The sequence below is a fragment of the Polychytrium aggregatum genome (assembly GCF_025602895.1).
Source record: "Polychytrium aggregatum strain JEL109 chromosome Unknown BJ171scaffold_146, whole genome shotgun sequence".
NCBI lineage: Eukaryota > Fungi > Chytridiomycota > Chytridiomycetes > Polychytriales > Polychytrium > Polychytrium aggregatum.
The window spans coordinates 1-16,989 of NW_026516348.1; the positions used below are offsets into that span (position 1 = coordinate 1).

A 16,989-nucleotide genomic window follows, 5' to 3' on the forward strand; every position below is an offset into this window, starting at 1 on the left:
TTCCCTCGCCCATGCCAAGCCCTCGTCTTCCTCGCCGATCCTGCCTTCTTTGCGCCCGAGCGCCAGAAGGTCCTTTATGCCACCTCCTTCCTCCGCGGCGAAGCTTTCAAATGGTACGATCCGCCTTTTATATGGCCAACCGCTTCCCGGCTTCCTTCGCGGATTTTGAAGTTGCCCTCAAGTCGACCTTCGGTGAGGACACGGCCTCCTCGCAAGATAAGGCCTTGAACGACCTCAACGCTTGGTCCAGCTCAGTCCTGCCAAGCCTTCGCCACCCGCTTCTCCAGCTCCCCCGCGTCCAGACTGACGAACCCACCAAGATGCACTTCTTCAAGGAGGGTTTGAAGTCTGAGGTCAAGTTCCACCTCTCATCGGTCTCCGCCCCGCTCCCGCTTCCTTTGCCCGAGTTGATCAAGGCAGCGGTCGAGTACGACGATGCCCTCCATCGTCTCAAGGTCTCCTCCCTTCCCAACCTCCTCCTCCTCCTCTTCTTCGCTCTGCTCCCCATCACCACCATTCTCCCCCCGCATGTTTCTTCTTCCTCCTCTTCTGCACCCACTCCCATGGACCTTGACTCTGTCTCGGTCCGCCCTGCTAAGCTCTCCGACGTCGAGAAAAAGCGACGTCGTGAGCAGGGTCTCTGCTTGTACTGCGGGGAAAAGTCTTGTCCCGGCAGTCGCGATGTTCAGCAGTGCCCGGTTCTGGTCAAACGGAACTCGGAAATGCTCACAGCCGAGCAGCACCTCGCAAGTAAGCGAGGTGTCTGTTCGGCGATACGAACATCTTCCCCCTCTGACTCGTCACTATCGGACGATAAGCTTCTTCTTCCGGCCACTCTTATCGTCATGAGTCTTTCTGGCCCGGTCTCCATCTCCCTTTCTGTTTTTATTGATGATGGATGTTCCGCTCTTGCCCTCATTGATCCTGCCTTTGCCGATCTCCATAAACTCTCTCTTATCCTCTTTCTACTCCTTACTCCGTTTCCCTTGCTGATGGTTCTTCGGCCGGTTTCATTCGTTTCCAACCGCGCCTTTGACTCTGACCATTGGTTCCCACACCGAGTCGATTTCTTTTCTTGTGACTCGACTCTCCACCACTCCCATCACTCTTGGTCTTCCCTGGATGCGCTTGCATAATCCAGTTGTTAATTGGAAGTCCCTCTCCCTTTCATTCTCCGATCCCTCTTGCCTTGCTGATGGACACATCCTCGCGGATGTCTCTGCTTCTTCCTTGGACACTCCGTCCGCTTCCGGCTCCTCGCCTCCCCCTTCGGGCACTTCGCCTTTGACTCCTCCTCCCTCCGGTCCTTCCCTTACACCGGTTCCCTCCTTTGGCACTTCGCCCCTTCCCTTTCTTCCCGCCTTGACTCTGCTTCGCTTTCTGAAGAGCCAACGGCTTTATCTTCACCCGACATTGAGCTCGTTAATGCGGCGAGTCTTCTCTCCGTCTTGCACGGGAAGACAAGCTCGACATTTTCGCTGCCCAATGGATATCCGTCCTCCTTCGCCGGAGACGTATCCTACGGTGTCGATAAGGTCCGTGCTCACGACGAAGGTGTATGCCGAGTCTGGCACCCCTGTTGACTCTCGAGGCGTCCCACTCAAATACACTGTGAGGACCACGACAAGCAACGACACTGGACGACCAGGTGCTTGGCGAACAACGATAAGCTATATTACGACTTATCAGATAACAACAAGTGTTGTTCGAACTGCAGATACAAAATGGGTGCAAGAAAGGAGGGGCTTTATAGCCAAGAGGGAAACCGAAGGGCGAAAGTGGGCGAGAGGGGTGGAGCGACAAACGAGGGACGAGATGGGGGTGCGAGGGAGGCGGAGCTCTAGAGAGAGGGGCGAAGCACAGCGCAGTCGGAGGCGAAGTAAGAGTCATCGGCGCCAGCCAATCAGGGAATACACGCCAAGACAAACAAACATGACTCACGGTGCATCACGCGCAGCAGTCCACACGTGTTCCCAACGTGCATGATCATCACATCATCCCCTCCCCAAACTACGGCCACTCCTGCGAACAATAAGTCCAGGCTTGTCGGGGTACCGGCGGTGGAAGTCGGCTATCTTGTCGGGAGCGTTAACGTAGTTGGCGGGCTCCCAGCTGCGATGATCAGTCGAGTAGCCCTTCCAATCAACGAAATAGCTCAACTTACCGCGGACCAGCTTGGAGTCGAGGATCTCCTGGACTTCATACTCCAAGTGGTCGTCGACGCGGACTGGCGGAGGAGGGTCTTGGATGCGGCCGGGGAGGGTGTTCGACTTGTGGGGCTCAAGGGAGACATGGAACACCGGATGGATCTTGAGATCCTTGGGAAGGTCGAGGCGGAAGGCGAGGGAACCGATGGCTTCGACGATCTTGTAGGGTCCGATGCGCTGGTAGTCCAACTTCTTGCTTGGACGGGTGGTCTTGATGTTGCGTGTTAGGACCCAGACTTGATCGCCAGGAGCGAACTTGGGAGCGTCGGACTTGTGGGCATCCGCAAAGCGCTTGTAGTCCGCCTTGGCCTTCTCGAGGTTCTCCTTCAGCAACGCCAAGTTGTGCTGAAGGTGTTCGACTCGGTCGGTCGCGGAGGGGACATCGAGGCTGGAAGGAAGGACCGGAGACTCGAATCGAGGGTTGAAGCCGTAAGTCGCCAGGAACGGGGAGGCCTTGGTCGAGGTGTGCTCGAGGTTGTTGTATGAGAACTCGGCGAGCGGGAGCAGCATCGCCCAGTCATCCTGCTGGTACGAGGTGTAGCAGCGGAGATGCTGGTTGATGACTTGGTTGACCCGCTCAGTCTGTCCATCGGTTTGGGGGTGGAACGCCGTGGACAGACTGGTCTTGATGCCGAGTTCTGAGCACAGGGCCTGCCAGAACCGCGAGGTGAACTGGCTTCCTCGGTCCGAGACGATGTTGTCCGGGAGACCGTGGAGACGGAAGATGTTGTCGAGGAACAGCGACGCTGTTTCCTCGGCACTTGGGAGGGACCGACAGGGAAGGAAGTGGGCCATCTTGGTCAGGCTATCGACGACGACAAAGATGCAAGTCTTGCCGTTGGACTCGGGGAGGTCGGTGATAAAGTCCATCGTCACCAGAGACCAGGGTCGCGATGCCGTCGGGAGGGGCTGCAAGTATCCAAACGGCTTATGTCGAGGGACTTTCGAGCGTGCACAAGTGTCGCACGTCGAGACATAAGCCTGGACATCCTTGCGGATTGAGGGCCACCAGAACTGCCTCGAGATCAGTGCCCGAGTCCGCCGAATGCCAGGATGTCCAACAGCGACAGGATCGTGGCATGACTTGAGGACGGGGACTCGACACGACTCGGGCACAACGATCTTGTCCATGAAGGTGAGGAGACCATCCTTCAGGACATACTTGGGATCGTTGCGGAGCTGGTCCAGGGACGGGTCCTTGGGTTGCTCCTCGGCAATGAGCTTGAGCAAGTCCACAGGGCGAGTGGAACTTGCATCCGAGGAGCGACGGACGGCACAGGCGACGAAGGTGGCAGCAACGGGGGAGGCTCCTTGGACACAGGTGCGGACGGAGGGACGTAGTCCGGGCGGCGGGAGAGAGCGTCGGCCTTGCCGTTCTTTGGACCGGGGAGGTACTGATCCGGAGGTCGAACCGAGACAGGAACTGCGACCACCGGGCGTGTCGCTGGTTGAGGATGCGGGCCGACGCCAGGTATTCCAAGTTCTTGTGGTCGGTAAGGACTTGGACTGGGTGTTGGGCACCTTCGAGGTAGTGTCGCCAGACCTCGAAAGCCTCCTTGATGGCCAAGAGCTCCTTCTCATAGATGCTGTAGTTGCGTTCAGCATCCATGAGCGTGCGGGAGTGGAAGGAGCACGGGTGCAGGTGGCCATCGGAGCCGCGCTGGGACAGGACGCATCCGATCGCAAAGTCTGAGGCATCAGACTCCACGACAAAGGGCTTGGATGGGTCGGGGTGCGCAAGGACGGGCTCGGAGACGAAGGCTTCCTTGAGGGACTGGAAAGCCTTGTGGGCGTCGGGGGACCAGCGGAAGACCTGGGACTTCTTGAACAGGAGCGTGAGCGGACCGGCGATCTTGGCATATCCGTCAATGAAGCGACGGTAAAAGTTCGAGAACCCAATGAAGGAGCGAAGGTCGGAGACATTGCGGGGGACGGGCCAGTCGACAATGGCGGAGAGCTTTGCTCGTTCCATCTCGATACCCTTGGGCGAGATGACGTAGCCGAGGAAGACCTTGTCCTTGGAGAACTCGCACTTCTCCAGCTTGCAGTACAACTTTGCAGCCTGGAGCTTGGCCAGGACCTGCTTGACGTGATTTGCATGCTGAGTGGGGTCAGCGCTGTAAATCAAAATGTCGTCAAGGTAGGCAATCGCAAAGTTGTCCAGTTCATCACGAAGGACATCGTTGATGAAGTGCTGGAAGGTGGCCGGAGCATTGGTGAGTCCAAAGGGCATCACCAAGTACTCGAACTGGCCGTAACGAGTGCGAAAGGCCGTCTTCCACTCGTCGCCTGCGCGGATACGCAGCAGGTTGTAGGCCCCGCGGAGGTCCAGCTTCGTGAACACCTTCGCGTCCCGGACTCGGTCCAGCATCTCATTGATCAACGGTAAGGGTAACGATTCTTGACCGTGATCGTGTTCAATGCGCGATAGTCCACGCAGAGACGCAGAGAGCCGTCCTTCTTCTTGACGAAAAGGATCGGAGAACCGGCGGGAGAGGACGAAGGACGGATGAACCCTTTGACGAGGTTGTCGTCGAGGTATTCACGAAGGGCCTTGAGTTCGGGCTCTGACAGGGAGTAGAGCGGTCCGAACTTGGGGGTCTTGCCGGGCTCCAGGTCGATCGGGCAGTCGTACGTCCGGTGCGGGGGCAACGAATCGGCTTCCTGCTTCGAGAAGACTGAGCCAAACGACTTGTACTCCTCGGGGATCGACGTCGAGAGGGGCGTCGGATCCGGATCGGTGGCAGGAAGGACGAGGACTTGGAACACAGTCAGGGGGTCGGGGCTAGACTGTGTGTCGAGGACGGACTGCTCCAACGACTTGTACCTGATCGCTTGGACACGGACAGGAGCGGGGCTGGGAGCAACGGGACCGGGGAGACCAGGACGGACGGAGACGAGACCGGAGGGACCAGGACGAGCAGCACAGGAACAGGGCACCTCACTCGGAACACAATCAGAATAACGTTGAGCGATCACTTTATTCTGATCATCTTCGCGAGTACAAACGGTGCGAGGCGAAGAAGCGAGCACCACAGTGGTGTCGGTAGAGGCACGAGGGAAAACATTGGGTGTGTCGCCAACAAGAGGAAGGGGAGAAGGAGAAACGAAGAAACGGAAGGGAGGGAAGAGGCATCCACAACCTTGAGGATGTGGTTTGCAGGACGGGGAAGGCAAAGGAGTCCACGAGCCCAGTGGAACCTGGGTTCGATGGACTGCAGCCAGGGATAGCCAAGGATAACAGGTTGGGGGGAGACTTAATGACATCAAAGGAAAGGTGTTGAGTGTAGTCCCCAAGAACAATCTTGAGGGGTTCCGTCTCAAAAGTGATGGGGCCGGAAGAAAGTGGCTGGCCATCGACACCTTGGACAGGGAGGGGAGTGGATTTGGAAACGAGGGGGACCGAGAAGCGGTCAACAAAGCTCTCGTCGATGAAGTTGCCGGAGGCACCAGAATCGACGAGAAGTTGGCAAGAGAGGGAGCGACCAGAAGGGAGAACAAGAAGCGGAGAAAACGGGAGAAGACGAAGAAATCGACGAACGCACGAAGAAGGCTCGGAGCAGAGATCAGTGTCGGCAGCATGGTTCGAGCAGATGACCAAGTTCGCAGGTGGTGTGGAGATCGGGAGCTCTGTCAAAGACATCTGGGAGCCAGATGTGCCCTTAGAAGAGGCGGGTTTGACAGAGTGCGATCCACCACCGACTACATTGATCATTCCACACATAGCCATGCGTTCGACACTTACCTCATGCTCCTTACCATCGACGCTTGCTTCTGGAGGAAGGGGAGACGGCTCCAGATCTAAGCCTCCACTTAGATCTGGGCCTGGTCGTTTCCCGACTCGAAGTGTTCCTCCTCACCATCATCGTAGACGATGGTTCGGACAACCTTCGAACGGGGACGGGAGCCGGGAGCCTGAGGACGGGAGCCGGGAAGCGGGAACCAGAGGCGGGAGCACGGGAGCCGGACTTGAGGGGGCAGGACTTGGCGACGTGGCCGGGCTTGCCACAGCGGAAGCAGAGGCGCTCCTGGAAGCGGCGGTTCTTCTCCTCGGGGGTCAGGCGGCTGACGACGGCGGCGTCGATCTGCATCGGCTCGGAGTAGAGAACCGGAGGCTCCTGGGCGGGCGGCTGGAAGGACGGGGTGCGGGAGTTGAAGGCCTGGGTGCCGAAGGAAACAGGGCCAGTGTTTCGGAGCTCGTTGTTGAGCTCGATGATGCGTGCATCGATCTTGAGGCAACGCTCGACGAACGGGACCAAGCGGAGAGGGAGAGGGTCGATGAAGGAGAGGCGCTGCTTGATCTCCCTCGACAGGCCACGGCGGAAGGCGGAGATCTTGGCTTCGTCGTTCCAGGGAAGGTCGGCGGCAACGCGGAGGAACTCTGAGGCATAATCCATGCACGAGCGGTTGCCCTGTGCCATGGAGGAAAGGAGCAGCTCGGCAGTGTGGGTGCGGTCGGGATCGTCAAACGCTTGGCGAAAGCGTTCCATGAACGAGTCGAACGAGTGCAGGATTTGATCGTTCGACTCGATCAAGGGAGTCGCCCACTGGAGGGCCGGACCAGTGAGCAAACTCAAGACGTAACCCACCTTGACTTGCTCGGACGGGAACCTGGATGCCTGGAGCATCATGAGCAGGCGGCACTGGTTGACGAAGGGGCGGAACTTTGACCTGGTGCCGTCGAACTTGTCCGGGGTCGGCATGTGCGGGAGCTGTGGGGCGGCGGAAGAATGTGTGGTCCGGAGGAGAACCAGTTCCTCCTGGAGGGCAACGATTTGGGCCTGGAGTTGGTCCATGTGGGCTTTGAAAGTGGGGAGCGAGGATGCAGGGAAGACAACAGAGAATAGAAGGATGAGGGCAGCAACGAAGCCTCAGCCAAGCAGGTGGTCAGACAGAGAGAGGGAGTTCGAACAATATGTGAGGACCACGACAAGCAACGACACTGGACGACCAGGTGCTTGGCGAACAACGATAAGCTATATTACGACTTATCAGATAACAACAAGTGTTGTTCGAACTGCAGATACAAAATGGGTGCAAGAAAGGAGGGGCTTTATAGCCAAGAGGGAAACCGAAGGGCGAAAGTGGGCGAGAGGGGTGGAGCGACAAACGAGGGACGAGATGGGGGTGCGAGGGAGGCGGAGCTGCTAGAGAGAGGGGCGAAGCACAGCGCAGTCGGAGGCGAAGTAAGAGTCATCGGCGCCAGCCAATCAGGGAATACACGCCAAGACAAACAAACATGACTCACGGTGCATCACGCGCAGCAGTCCACACGTGTTCCCAACGTGCATGATCATCACATACAATGAGTTTGGCGACGTTTTCAGCCTCAAGTCTGACCCTCCTTCTTCCTTGCCCTCCTCGTCGTCCGTATGACTTGTCTATTGAGTTTGTACGAACCGAGGATGGAAAGGAACCTCGTTTGCCAAAGCCGGGGAAAGTCTATCCTTTGTCCCCGGCCGAGGAATCTGCTCTTTCGGAGTATCTGACCAACGCCCCTCGCACGTGGTTGGATCTCCAAATCCTCTTCTCCCGTTGGTGCTCCCTGCTTCTTCGTGAAGAAGCCCAATGGTGGTCTTCGCCTTTGCGTCGACTACCGGGGCCTCAATGCCATCACGAAGAAGAACCGCTACCCTCTTCCCCTCTTCCAGGATCTTCTTGATAAACTTTCCTCTGCCCGCGTCTTCTCACACCTTGACCTTCCTGATGCTTACCACTTGGTTCGTGTCAAGAAGGGCGATGAGTGGAAGACTGCTTTTGTTTGCAAATCTGGCTCATTTGAGTACAATGTTATCCCCTTTGGTCTTTCGAATGCCCCCGCTGCTTTCAGTTTTTTATGAACGACATCTTCTCGGACCTCCTTGGTGTCTGTGTTGTCATTTATCTTGACGACATCCTGATCTTCTCAAAAGATCCCCAGGAGCATGAGGAGCATGTTAAGCTTGTTTTCTCTCTCGCCTTCGTGAACACTCCCTTAAGGTCAATCCGGCCAAGTGTTCTTTTGACCTTTCTGAAGTTGATTTTCTCGGCATGATCATTTCTGCCGATGGCATCAAAATGGACCCTGCCAAGGTCGAGGCCGTTTCCCTTTGGCCTGTTCCCTCTTCTGCTCGCGATATCCAAGTCTTTATTGGTTTCGCAAACTTTTATCGCCGCTTCGTCAAGGACTTTTCTGCACTTGCTCGTCCTTTGACTTCCCTCACTACCAAATCCTCCACCTTCTCTTGGTCTCCCGAGGCCCAAGAGGCTTTTGATTCTCTAAACGTTCCTTCACTTCCGCACCTATTCTTCGATACTTTGATTTCTCTAAACCCGCTGTCATCGAGCCCGATGCTTCTGACTTTGCTTTGGGTGCCGTCCTTTCTCAGTTTGACCCTGACGGCGCTCTTCACCCCGTTGCTTTTCACTCTCGGCAATTCCGTCCCGCCGAGGTGAATTATGACACTCACGACAAAGAGCTCCTCGCCATTGTCGATTCCTTTACTGCCTGGCGTCATTACTTGATGGCTGCCGACCCCTGATCATCCCACTCTTGTTTCTCTGATCATCAGAACCTTACCCGGTTCACTTCCGCTTCCCAACTTTCTCGCCGCCAGTTCCGGTGGGCCCAATTCCTTTCTGACTTTGCTTTTCGCATTTACCACCGCCCTGGTCGTCTCAACACCAAAGCCGATGCTCTCAGTCGCCGTTCTGACTTTGAGATAAAGCCTGGTGACTCCCTCCACTCCACCAACTTCCTTCAGCTGTTCGAGTCTATTTCTCTCGACAGCATCACTGTTATCGGCTCGAATCCCGACTTTCTTTCCGAGATTCGAGCTGCCACCCTTTCTTGTTCCCTTCCTTTCTGACTTTAACGCCAAACGTCTTGATGGCGATTACTCCTTCCGTGACGGTCTCCTTTACTTTAAAGACCTGATCGTTGTCCCTTCCCCCGAGCTCCAGCTCAAAGTGTTTGAGCAACGTCACTGCTCCGCTGCCGCTGGTCACTTTGGTCTTGCCAAGACCGTTGAGCTCGTCTCCCGGGACTTTCACTGGCCCCGGCTTCGTAAGTCTGTGCGTCGCTTCATTGCTAATTGTGAAGCGTGCCAGCGAGCCAAGCCGTCCCGTCACTCCCCTTATGGTTTACTTCATCCTCTCCCCGTTCCTTCCGAACGTTGGTGGGACCTGTCGATGGACTTCATCACGGATCTCCCACCTTCGAACGGTTTTGACTCGATCTTCGTGGTTAAGGACCGCCTGTCCAAACAAGCACACTTTGTGCCCACCACGAAGACGGTTACAGGCGAGCAAACCGCCGAACTCTTCCTCTCCCACATCTTCCGCTTGCATGGTTGTCCCCGGTCTATTGTTTCGGACCGAGGAACTCAGTTTACTTCGGCCTTCTGGAGGCGCTTCAATGAGCTTCTGAAGACGAAGATTTCCCTTTCTTCTGCCTTCCACCCCGAGACCGACGGTTCGACCGAGGTTCTCAACCAGGTCATCGAGCAGTATTTGCGTATCCATTGCAATTACCTGCAAGACGACTGGACCCTTCACCTTCCCCTTGCCGAGTTCACTTACAACAACTCGGAAAACACCTCCACTGGCATGACTCCCTTCTTTGCAGTCCATGGCCATCACCCCATTTTCGATCCCTCTATCATTCGTGATCCCTCTGTTGTGCCCTCTGCCGAAGAACGTGTCGACCGACTTCAGACCGTTCTCGAGGATCTCAAGGCCAACCTCCGGGTTGCCCAAGAGTCCTACACTGTGCAGGCCAACAAATCCCGTCTCCCCACTCCCGACATCTCCGTTGGCGACCTCGTTTTTCTGGATCGTCGCCACATTCGCACCCTTCGTCCCTCCAACAAGCTTGACCAGAAAAAGCTTGGCCCCTTTAAAGTTCTTCGCCGCATCAACCCCGTTGCCTTTGAGCTTAAACTCCCTTCCACACTTAAAGTTCACCCCGTTTTCCATGTATCCCTCCTTGAACCCCGAACGAAGGACATTGTTCCCGAGTTCACCCAACCAGAACCACCTCCCATTCTTGTTAACTCCCAGGAAGAGTTTGAGGTCGAGACTGTTCTCGATTCTCGGCTCTTCCGTGGTCGCTTACAGTACTTGGTTCAGTGGAAGGGCTATTCCGAGACTGACCGGTCTTGGGAGCCCGCTGCCAATGTTTCCCACGCCACTGATCTTGTTGCTGACTTCCACCTTCGCTATCCCTCAAAGCCGAAGGCGACGTCCGGAGTTCGTCGCTAAGGAAGGGGATGATGTTAGGGATAGCTCCTGCTTGTTCTCCACTTTGACTGCACACTTGGCTAGTTCTTTTGCCTTTCTGTTTGTTTGTGTGTAGCCTTGCAGTTCCCCTCCGATTTTCCGCCTTTTGCCTGTCTTTTCCGCTCCTTCCGCACTTCCGTTTTCCCGCGCTGCTCCGCTTCCTTTGTCTTCTTCGCACGCGCCGGTTTGTTTGTGCACGCGCCTTGCTGCGATTGGTTGCAATTCGGCTGCCGGTCATGTGTCCCCCCACCGGTGACTCATGACCTGCCTGACCGCCCCGATCTCTTGTTCATCTCGCATGCATTTGCCCCAACCTTATACTTGACCAATCCGCTTCTTGGACGTTGAGTCACATTGCTTCGCCTTTGCACGTTTCTCCTGCCAGGTGCTTCGCTTTTGCTTGCGCCTCTCTCGCTTTGGTTCTCTGCCTGTCTCGGTGGTCCTTCTCGGCCCTCGTTCGTGCATCGCCCCCTTCGCCCTGCTCGATCGCCCACTTTTCCCTCCCTTGGCCGCCCTTCGCTGCCAAGTCCGGACTTGTCTATAAATAGCCTGACCCCCGCGATGTGTAGTCGAACCTTAGCGTTCAAAATAGGACTAAATAAAGTGCCTTCTACTTTATTCTCTGAGTGTTCCTCACGTCTCATTTCGAGACAAGTCTTATCTTGAACGGATCTTTGCTTCCCTCGCTCCCTCTCCGAGTCCACTTCGGACTCTACCCTTGCTTTCCCTGAGCTCACTTCGAGCTCACTTCTTCTTTTGCCGTTGAGTCCCCTTTGGACTCTAACAGGAGCGGGTACATGAGCAGCAAGTGATCCAAGTGCGGGAGGGGTGCGACTGCGAGGGGGAGTGCGATCGAAACTGAGCAGGTCCAGCAGCTTGTCCACTGGTCCCACTCCGGCTATACCACTTTCCACCCAAGTCGGGTGGGCCGTCTTGAGGGCTGCGACCTTGCGGACCAGGACTTGATGCGGATCCACACACTGCTGTGCGTGGGTCCTGGTCAAGTCGATCCCGGATCCGTGTCGAGCCAGGTTCTTGCACTTGCGGTAGCCAAATCTGAAGTGGCCTGGGAGAGCACCGAGTCGCCATCGGACCATGAACATGAGCATGATCATGGATCCTTGGTACCCGCGAGCCTCCCAGAGTCCCGACATCTTGGTCGACGGGGTGCAGGCGGCGGTGAGCTGCTTGGAGCGGTCGAAGCCGTTCTTCATGTGGTCCTCGAAGATGAGGGTCTTGATCGGGACGGGCTGGGGTCGGGGCGGTCCGGGCGGCGGCGGCTGGTGTCGGGTCTTGCCTCGGTAGATCTCCGTGGCCGTGAGGGAGTGGTCGGCCTCTTGTCGGCGGATGTGATGACCAGCATCACAACGGACCAATGAGATTGTCCCGCATGCTCTCGCCCTCCGCACCAATCATGAGTCCCCACGTGTTTGTTTGCCCCCATGCATGAGCACGCGCCGTTGCCACCCGCGTCTACTGGTTTCCTGCCTCCCCCACCGCTCGGCACATGTCCCCGGGCTGTGCCAAGCCTCTCTCGCTTGCACACCAGCCACTCTCGCACCCCCTTCTCGCTTCTCTGTGATGCTCCACCCTTCTCGCCCACTTTTGCCCCTCGACCTTCTCCCGGTCTATAAATAGCCCTGCATGTCTGAGCCTATGTTGAACACCAGTTCGAACAAAACTTGTTCTTTGGTGTTCGGGGCTAAAAGCTAATAAAGCTCATACCAAGCACTTGGTCTTCGTCCTTGCGCTTGTTCACTCCTTACACTTTGTTCGAACTCTCTTCTACTGATACCACCTGCTTGGTATCTTCCGCTCCTAGCCCCGCCCCTTTCCTAGTCCTGTCCGAACCTCAAGCACACTTGTGTCTGAGCCCTCTTCGCTCTCCTGTTCTTGAACCTCCTCGCTTTTTTTTTTTTTTTTTTTTTTTTTTTTTCCCAGTCCCAGTCCCAGTCCCGCCATGGATCCTGCCCTCGTGGACCGCCTCCGTGCCTTGGAGGCCGAGCTCGCCGAGCTCCGGACAGCTCGCGATGCTCCTGCCGCTGGGTACAGCGTGCAGATGCCGGACCGTTACGACGGTAACCGGCAAGGGTTCCGGGCATTCGTAAATCAGTGCAAACTGTATATACGAATGCAGCCCCACCGGTTCCCTGCTGACCCGATTAAGGTCGGATTCGTCATTAGTCTGCTCACTGGACCGGCTCTCCAGTGGGCGACTCCGATGCTTGAGATGGGTGATCCCCGACTCAACTCTTTTGGCGATTTCCTAGAACGCTTTTCCAAAGTGTTTGACGACCCTGATCGGGCCAGGACTGCCGAGTCAGTGATCACCACACTGTCTCAGGGCAACCGCCCGTGCGCAGTCTATGCATCCGAGTTCCTTCGTATTGCCGCCGATACGACTTGGAACGACGGTGCAAAGATCTCGTTCTTCCGACTTGGCTTGTCGGATGATGTCAGAGACGAACTTTCGCGAGTTCGCCCTCTGCCACGAGATCTGGAGGAGTACATCGAGCTTTGTAACGAGCTCGATGCACGAATCCGCGAGCGCCGTCAAGAGCGCCGAAGCACGCCTGCCCGCTACCGGTCTTCCCAGTTCGCCTTTGGTTCCGCCTCCGCTGCCGTTCCCGCCATCGCTCCCGCGCCCGTCCTCGCTCCGCCGCACCCCTCCTACATTGTTTCCGAGCCCATGCAAGTGGACTCTGCCGTCTCTGGACCCCTGACCGCCGAGGAGAAACAACGCCGCCGCCGCTTTGGACTCTGCCTGTACTGTGGCAAGAAGGGCCACTTGGTACGAAACTGCCCCGTCAAGTTTGGATCTACCAGAGCTACCGGACCGCCCCCTGGACCTCCCGGCCCGAGGATCATCCGCACCATCGTTTACGAAGATGGAGAAGTGCAAGACTTCAGTTCGGGAAACGACCAGGCCCGGTTCTAAGTGAAGGCCTTGAACCGGAGCCGTGCCCACCGCCTTCCGAAAGTGAAGACATTGGTAAGGTGCCTTTGGTAAGTACTGGGGAAGCAGTGATGTGCGGACAGCTTCGCCTTGCCTCTGGACCGGCGGACACTCTCAGCTCTGGCATAGTACCCGTGGCACCTCTGGTGTCACTGGGAACTGCACCTCATCCACAGGTGCAAATACCTGAGCTGTCCTGCCAACCCTCGGCAAAGTTAACTGTCTGTGCTAGCCGCAACCCTGGTGCCGAAGCTGGTACCGAACCAAAGTCTTGTGTTTCGTCTGTTCGTCGTTGCTCGTTGGTTGTTCCCGTCGCTGTTCGTCTTCCTTCTGGTGATTCTCTGTCGTGCGAAGGACTTGTCGATTCTGGTGCCTCTGGCAACTTTATCGACGAGGACTTTGTTGCTCGACACTCTGTCCCCACCTGCTCCAAGGCTTCGCCCTTGGCAGTGGAAGGCGTGGATGGTAAGCCGCTGTCGTCTGGCCCCATCCTCCGCGAGACTGCTCCACTCGAGGTGATTCTCGGGGACGTCTCGCAACGCCTTCGGTTCGATGTGATCAGGTCTCCACATCAACCACTTATCCTTGGCTTTCCTTGGTTGCGCACCGCCGAGCCCAAGATTGTCTGGTCTCGCGGTCTTCTTTGTCTCCCTCCTTCTGTTGATTCCGACCCCTCTCCATGCACTACTTCTCTTTCGTCTTGCTCCACTTCCTCCAATGTCACTCCCCTTCTTGATGATTCCACTCCTTTGATTGATCTAAGCTCCTCTCCTACGCTCCCACCTTCGTCTTCCCCTTCTTGTCTTGTTCCTCCCGAACCCCTTCGCTCTTCCCAAACCCCTTCTTCTGTTGTCAGTTCTCTTTCCCTCCTTGATGTACCTCCTCCTGTTGTTTGTTCTTCGGACATTGTTCAGAATAAAGTAACCGTCGAACATTATTCTGACCTTGTCCACGCCCCTCCTCTCAGCTCGGACGCTCCTCTCCGCGTCTGCAGCATTGATTACCGCTCGATGCGCGAGTCTTTGGATGCATGCAGGCATGGAACGCAACCCCTGACCATCTTTCAGGTCCATGTCCTGCCCACTGACGAGCCGAGCACTGCGACTGTCGAAGTGCCTGCGGAGTACAAGGACTTCCTGTCTGTTTTCTCTAAACAGGAAGCTGACTCCTTGCCTCCGCATCGCCCTTATGACTGCCCCATTGACTTGGAGCCGGGCAAGTCGCCAAAGTTCGGGCCTCTGTACTCACTGTCCGAGCCCGAACTTCACGCTCTGCGTGACTATCTCGACGAGAATCTTGCCAAGGGATTCGTTCGTCCTTCGTCGTCCCCAGCAGGCTCACCAATCCTCTTCGTCAAGAAGAAGGACGGCTCACTTCGTCTTTGCGTTGACTACCGCGCACTGAACGGTATCACGGTAAAGAACCGTTACCCTTTACCGCTGATCGGCGAGCTGCTGGACCGACTTCGAGGCGCGAAGGTGTTCACTAAGCTGGACCTTCGTGGAGCCTACAATCTGCTGCGCATCCGCTCCGGGGACGAGTGGAAGACAGCTTTCCGTACTCGATATGGGCACTTCGAGTACTTGGTGATGCCCTTTGGGCTCACCAACGCGCCAGCGACGTTCCAGCACTTCATCAACGACGTCCTGCGCACCGAGTTGGACCAGTTCGCAATTGCGTATCTTGACGATATCTTGATCTACAGTGCTGATCCGTCGCAGCATGTAGAGCACGTCAAGCAGGTCCTCTCGAAGCTCCGAGCTGCAAAGCTGTATTGCAAGCTGGAGAAGTGCGAGTTCTCCAAAACCTCGGTCTCGTTCCTTGGTTTCATGGTCTCGCCCGAGGGCATCGGTATGGAGCGATCCAAGCTCTCTGCGATCTTGGATTGGCCCATACCGCGCAACATCTCGGATCTTCGATCCTTTGTCGGGTTTGCGAACTTCTATCGACGCTTCATCGATGGATACGCAAAGATCGCGGGGCCCATGACTCGGCTCTTCCGGAAGACGCATGGCTTCCAGTGGTCCCGCGAAGCCGATAAAGCATTCAGATCCTTGAAGGATGCCTTCGTTTCGGAGCCCGTTCTGGTGCATCCGGACCCATCCAAGCCGTTCGTCGTAGAGTCAGATGCGTCGGACTTTGCGCTTGGATGCGTGCTCTCCCAGCGGGGTGCTGATGATCGCCTTCATCCTTGCTCGTTCCATTCGCGGACACTCTCGAATGCTGAACGTAACTACAGCATATACGAGAAAGAGCTGTTGGCGATCAAGGAGGCTTTCGAGGCGTGGCGACACTACCTCGAAGGCGCCCAGCATCCCGTTGCCGTTCTGACCGATCACAAGAACTTGGAGTACCTGGCAACGGCTCGCATCCTAAACCAGCGTCATGCACGGTGGTCCCAGTTCTTGTCTCGGTTCGACATCCGCATCCAGTACCGTCCTGGTGCGAGGAACGGCAAGGCCGATGCCCTGTCTCGTCGCTCGGACTACATCCCTTCGTCGGCCTCCGTGTCGAGGGATCCGCCTCTGCTTCTCGATCCTGCCGCGGTGATACGCGTGCTCCGAAGCAGAGACGCCCGCTCTTCGGTTGCAAGTCGCAGTGACCCTGTGGATTTGCTGCAGCTCATAGCCGAAGAGCAGGCTCGGGATCCCGGTCTAGACAAATACCGTCGTGACCCGAAGTTCGTCTGGAATGGCCAGTACCTCACCTTCCAGAACAGGATTGTGGTCCCAGAGTCGTGCCGAGTTCCGGCGCTCAAGTCGTGCCATGACCCAGTCGCTGTGGGTCATCCAGGCATCCGACGGACTCTGGCTCTGGTATCGCGACAGTTTTGGTGGCAAACCTATCGGAAAGATGTCAAAGAGTACGTCTCGACGTGCGACACCTGTGCACGCTCGAAAGCTCCGCGACACAAGCCGTTTGGGTTCCTGTTGCCACTCCAGACAGCCGATCGACCCTGGGGGACACTGACCATGGACTTTATCACTGATCTGCCAAAGTCCAAGGGTCACACCTGCATCTTTGTGGTGGTATGCAGCCTCACAAAGATGGCACACTTTATGTCCTGGCGTTCACTGCCGTCGGCGGAGGAGACTGCGTCACTGTTCCTCGACAATGTCTTTCGTCTCCATGGCCTCCCCGACACAGTGGTTTCAGACCGAGGAAGTCAGTTCACCTCTCGGTTCTGGAAGGCACTCTGCACGCAGCTCGGGATCCAAACCAGTCTGTCCACGGCCTTCCATCCCCAGACCGATGGACAGACTGAGAGGGTCAACCAGGTCATCAACCAATACCTGCGCTGTTACACGTCGTATCAGCAAGATGACTGGGCCGAGCTGCTGCCGTTGGCCGAGTTCTCTTACAATAACCTCGAGAACTCGTCAACACATGCCTCGCCATTCTTGGCAACCTATGGGTTCCACCCAAGGTTCGAAGTCCCCGTTGTCGCTGGCGGCCCTGATGTTCCCTCTGCCACGGAGAGGGTTGAACATCTCCAGCGGAACCTGGCACTGTTGAAGGAGAATCTTGAGAAGGCAAAGTCTGACTACAAGCACTTCTCAGATCTCC

The 16,989-nt window shown here is 56.5% G+C and overlaps 1 protein-coding gene across 1 annotated transcript; it reads right to left on the minus strand.

Moving 5' to 3' along the window:
* Positions 1 to 11,199: 11,199 nt before the first annotated feature.
* On the minus strand, positions 11,200 to 11,882 carry BJ171DRAFT_591331 (uncharacterized protein; the record flags this gene model as incomplete). Its single annotated transcript, XM_053114487.1, has 3 exons — positions 11,200 to 11,246; positions 11,371 to 11,802; positions 11,876 to 11,882. The coding sequence occupies 3 exons, from the start codon at positions 11,880 to 11,882 to the stop codon at positions 11,200 to 11,202; spliced, it is 486 nt and encodes a 161-aa protein (XP_052961647.1).
* Positions 11,883 to 16,989: the final 5,107 nt, after the last annotated feature.